The 4,803-nt window shown below is 36.7% G+C and overlaps 1 protein-coding gene across 1 annotated transcript; it reads right to left on the bottom strand.

Annotated features, from left to right (window-relative positions):
• Nucleotides 1-694: 694 nt before the first annotated feature.
• Nucleotides 695-3,088, bottom strand: LOC148551069 (uncharacterized). Its single transcript, XM_088494702.1, has 4 exons — nt 3,048-3,088; nt 1,397-1,625; nt 1,213-1,283; nt 695-1,094 (listed from the first exon to the last, which is right to left on the bottom strand). Exons 1-4 carry the CDS (start codon nt 3,086-3,088, stop codon nt 695-697), a joined length of 741 nt encoding a protein of 246 aa, XP_088350828.1.
• Between the last annotated feature and the right edge of the window lie 1,715 nt (nt 3,089-4,803).

Raw genomic sequence — 4,803 nt, 5'->3', positions numbered from 1 at the left:
CTCTCAGATTATTATTTTTTGCATTATTAAAGATTTTTATGTTTTAAAATAGACATCAAACAAATACAACCAAACTAAAATAATAACAGTAAAACTTTTTAAATATATATTTTGTTTCTCTCTAATAAAGTAGTCATCATCATTAACAGTACCCTAATCTAAATTCATTGTCAATAATATTAGACCTGCATATCAATAAAGAACACTCAGTCAGTAGACCTACGACGCCTCTTCTGAACCATAGCCGAGTATAGAATTTAAGGCATATGAAACAAAACGAACCCTAAACACAGAAGACAATTGGAATTAGGAAAAAGTAGGATATATAAGGGTATAGAAAAAATTATACTAAACAAAGAATTCTATTGAATAATTCACTTACTAAATTATATTTTTTGAAAAACTTTTTTATAAACATTAGATGTGGAGTTTCAATAGTTATCATCATTATACAATAATATCTTCAATCTTGATCTTGTTGTTGTCACTTTGAATATCGCAACATATAACTGTCCATGAGAAAAAATTGCTCATCGAAGATAAATACCAACCAGAGATAAAGTTTGTCCTTAACTCTTATTAATAGTCATCGCAAAACAAAGACTAATTGAAAATTGCCTGCGCTGAAATTTAAAAGGAGTACCAGGATCACTGGGTACTGAATTCATCCGAGGAATAAAAACTGTCACCAATGTTACTTCCAGACAACAATTTCAGCACCAATAATATTATCTCCAAGATCTTGAACAATGAGTCGAGTTCCATTACACAATTCATTTGCCTGATCTATGTTTCTTAGCAAAATAATAGGAGCACCTTTCTTCAATTTAAGAACATATTTTGGTATCCCTGAACATGTAATCTGATTCAAAAACTCAGTTGTCAACCAATCAGTTTCAATTCCATCTTGACAATCACTTCTACAAATAGAGTCAGAACTCAAATAAACCTTTTCTAACCCAGGAAGAGTATCAACAACAAAATCATTTATTTGTTGCACAATATCAACAGTAGGAGCAACTATAGCACGTTCTTGAAAATACAAAGCATTACCATGGTTATCATCAATATCTGAATATACAGCTGACAATATCCTGAATAGGATTGTCAGTCGAAGAAATAAGTAAATCACTTGGAATATCAACAATAATTTCATCCTTTTTTTGAACTCCACAAGAACTTTCACCAATCTTTAAAATTCAATCAGAGAACTCTTTCACTTCAGCCAAATTTGACACGAAGGAATTTTTTTGCAACCTAAGATTTTTTGTCAACCACATTACCTACAATGTTTTCAAAGAATTGACGAATTAATTGAAGCCATAACTATTTCAGCACAAGTTCTTTTAGGAATAATTGGTAACACTTATCTAAAATTACCACCAAACACAATAACTTTCCCACCAAAGGGAATATCATGAGCCGAAGGCACATTCAAGCTCATTAAATCACCGAAAGTTCTATCAAAGGCTTCAAGTGCCAACTTATTCGTCATGGGTGCCTCATCCCATATTATTAGAGAAACACGACAGATGAGTTCTACTCGTTGACTATCTTTCTTAATATTACACACAGATTCCTCATTTAACTCGATTGGAATACAAAACAATGAGTGTGTAGTCCTCCTACCAAGCAGCAATAGAGATACAATACCACTAGAAGTAACATTTAAAACAATTCTCCTTTTTGAATGAAGACGAGAAGACAACAATTTCCACAAAAAAAAAAAATTTGAGTACCACCAAATCCATAAACAAAAAATAACCTAACTCTTTTATTTGTAACTTTGTCAATTATTTTCTAGTAAATGAGTTTTTGTTCATCGCCAATCTATTCAAATTCCTCCCGTAGTTGATGTACATTATAATCCAACTCATTCATAATCATAGAATTTGAAAAATTAAAAACCAACTCTTGATTAGGAAAAAACATTTGGAAAAAATCTTTCAAGCTTTTGTCGTTCATTTGCAATAATTTTTCAATTTCAATCAAATAAAGAATTTCAAGTTCTCCTGTGATCATGAGTTCTAAGAAATAAGTGGAAAAAAAATACATAAATTACAAATAAAAACTACTAAACATATCATGATATAAACATCTACACATAAATTTAATCAATAATAAATAATCAAACAGGAGTTTGAAAAATACCTGACAATTACAATTCGCATCTTCGATAATATAAAATGTCATCACCTAATAGTCTCCATGTAAGACCCAGAACTTTTGAAAAGTCTTATTATGATCAAGTCTCAAAATCATATGGTTATTTATAGCCTTAATTTCAGAAATTATTTTATTAAAGATAATTAAGGCAAGTTTTGATTTACTGGATTTGAGATAAGCTATGATTATTATCCAATTTTATAATTATTGGATTATTTTCTATATTTGAATTATAAAGTTGATAGTTATAAAATAATAAGTATTTTATATGATTTGGATTGGATAAGTAATATTTTAAATATTAATACTGCTATTTTGGAAAATGAAGAAATTAAGTATATTATTTCTTATTATTTGATTTGGGCATTTTATTGAAAATAATTGTAGAGTTGATGAACAAATAGTATTTTATATATTATTATTATTGGATTAGAATTTATTTCTAATTACTATAATATCCCTATTTTTATTTGAAATTACCAAAATGCCCCTAACCCTAATTTTTGAAAGAGAAACCCTAACCCTAAAAACCCTACCCGGTTCCCCTGACCCGGTACACCCTAGAGTACCTAATACAGCAGCAGCAGCTGCAAGCTGCTTGAAAGAAAGAAAGAAACAGAGAGAAAGGGATCTGTGGAATGAGAGGCAGGGGGCTGCGGCGGGAGAAGAGGAAGAGAGGGAGGAGGACTTGCCGCCGACTAGCTCGCCGCCGCCTCTGTTCATCACACCATCACTCCTAGCCGCGCCGTCGCCGAGGAGTCGTCGCTGTCGAAGGAGCCCAGAGGAGAGAAACTGCGCGACATTGAGGGAGGAGAGCGCGGGCCAGTGACGTGAGGAGCACGACCCGTTGCGCCGCCGTGTGCTAACGCCGTCGTCCTCACCGTGCCGCCATCACCTTTGCCACCGAGACAGTCGCCGTCATTTATGGTAGAGCAGAGAGAGAGAAATCGAGGCGAGCTTGAGGAAGGGAGCTGAGCGAAAATGGAGAAGGAGAACGGCGCCGTCCCTTGCCGCGATCGAAGCTCGCTGCCGCCGCGTTGCTCCGGTCTGTCGCACTGCCACTGTCGCCCGGGGAAGACCGCTGCCACTGCTAGGGTTTGCCGCCTCCGTGCCGTTGGGAGGAAGGTCGTCCAGTCACACCGAACAGGGGAGACAGAGAGAGCTGAGGCCGAGCTGGAGGTCCAACACCGTAACCAGCTGCCGTTCACGTCGCCGGCGCCGCCTCGGTCGGAACCGCCGCCATCAGAAAAGGGTTCTGGTCGCCAGGAGTGGTTCTGCGACTCCCGGAACCACTGCCGGAGCTTCTGGCTACTTCTGCCGTCGCCGGAAAAAAAAAAAAAATTGCCGGTAAGGGTTCATTCGAGGTTTCTGCCTTTTTAGTTTTCGAGATAGTTTTGATGCTGTACGGTTTTTTCAGTTGATCCGCCGGAGCTTCTGGCCGCTGCCGGAGCTGTTGCCGGGCCGGTTCAAAATCGCAGTTGCCTCATTGTGTTGTTTCGGTAAGAAATTATGTTTCGAATGATCTCGCATGAGTATTCTGTTGTGTTCGGTTAATGAATACGAGTTTTGATAACGTGGAGTAGAGTCCTGATTATTGTATGTTGCGATTAGTGTTGCTATGGTTATTGCGAACGTGACTGGAGCCGAGATTTTGATTGCCGGTGATTTCGGGTCGAGATAAAAGGAGTTGGTTAACGAGTTGGGTTGTGGTTCCAATGTTGTGAGGTAGGGGCGCTTTCCGAAAACTACAGTTCATTATTGGAATTATTACATATGGATACTGATGTGAGATATGATGTAATTAGTGATTGTATCTGCCTTATGTATTATTTGATTGACTCGAATGATTATGGATGTTGGCTTGGCTGAATTGTTGTGTGGCTTGTGAAATGTAATGTTTGAAGTTGATTCTTTAAATATTTGAAATAAGTCTAATCCGTTGAGGATTGGTTTGAATTGAGTCAATTATTTTGATGATGTGAAAGATAGAATGCTCTTGAAATCCAGCCTGGGTTGCTTTAATTGCTCTGGTTTTGATAAATGATTTATTATTGAACCGATTCTTTAAAGCTTTGGAAATGAGTTAAATTGATGGATATTGAGTTGATTTCTGAAATAGTTTCCTTGAGATATGCCACTGAGGCGACTGTTGGATTTAGCTTGCTCTTGAATTGATTTCTGGTTTTGAGCTGTTGAAAAGGAATGAGAAACGGTTTAGTTGGGACCCGAACCGGGTGGCAAAAGTCCAAGTTTTAGGGGAGGTGCTGCCGAAATTTCTATAGAATCCGAGTCCTTATTTGAAATGTTAATTGGGGAATTTTGAGTTTAATGCCTTTCCTATCTATTTTGAGGATTGTGAAATTATGGCTTCTTTTATTACCTTTACTTAGAACAATTAAGAAAGCAATGAAGTTATGCTTTGAAAGAATTATTGAAAAGAGAATCATGATTTCTCCTTATTTTCCAAGAAGAACAGTATGTCTTTGGGTACAAGTCATTCGAAAGAGAATTTTGCTTTGGGGCTGTTTTAAAAGGTAAAACGGGTTTATGTTTTTCTCTATTAAACACAAAGATTGTCCCTTGGGAGAGTTTTCGTGATTTTAAAAGGAATTGGATTTCGATTGATGAGCCTCATTA

This window comes from Arachis ipaensis, chromosome B7, assembly GCF_059453495.1.
Source record: "Arachis ipaensis isolate K30076 ecotype BB chromosome B7, ASM5945349v1, whole genome shotgun sequence".
In the NCBI taxonomy this organism is placed as follows: domain Eukaryota; kingdom Viridiplantae; phylum Streptophyta; class Magnoliopsida; order Fabales; family Fabaceae; genus Arachis; species Arachis ipaensis.
Note: the sequence above shows the minus strand (reverse complement) of the source record. Positions and strands in the feature narration are given on the sequence as shown.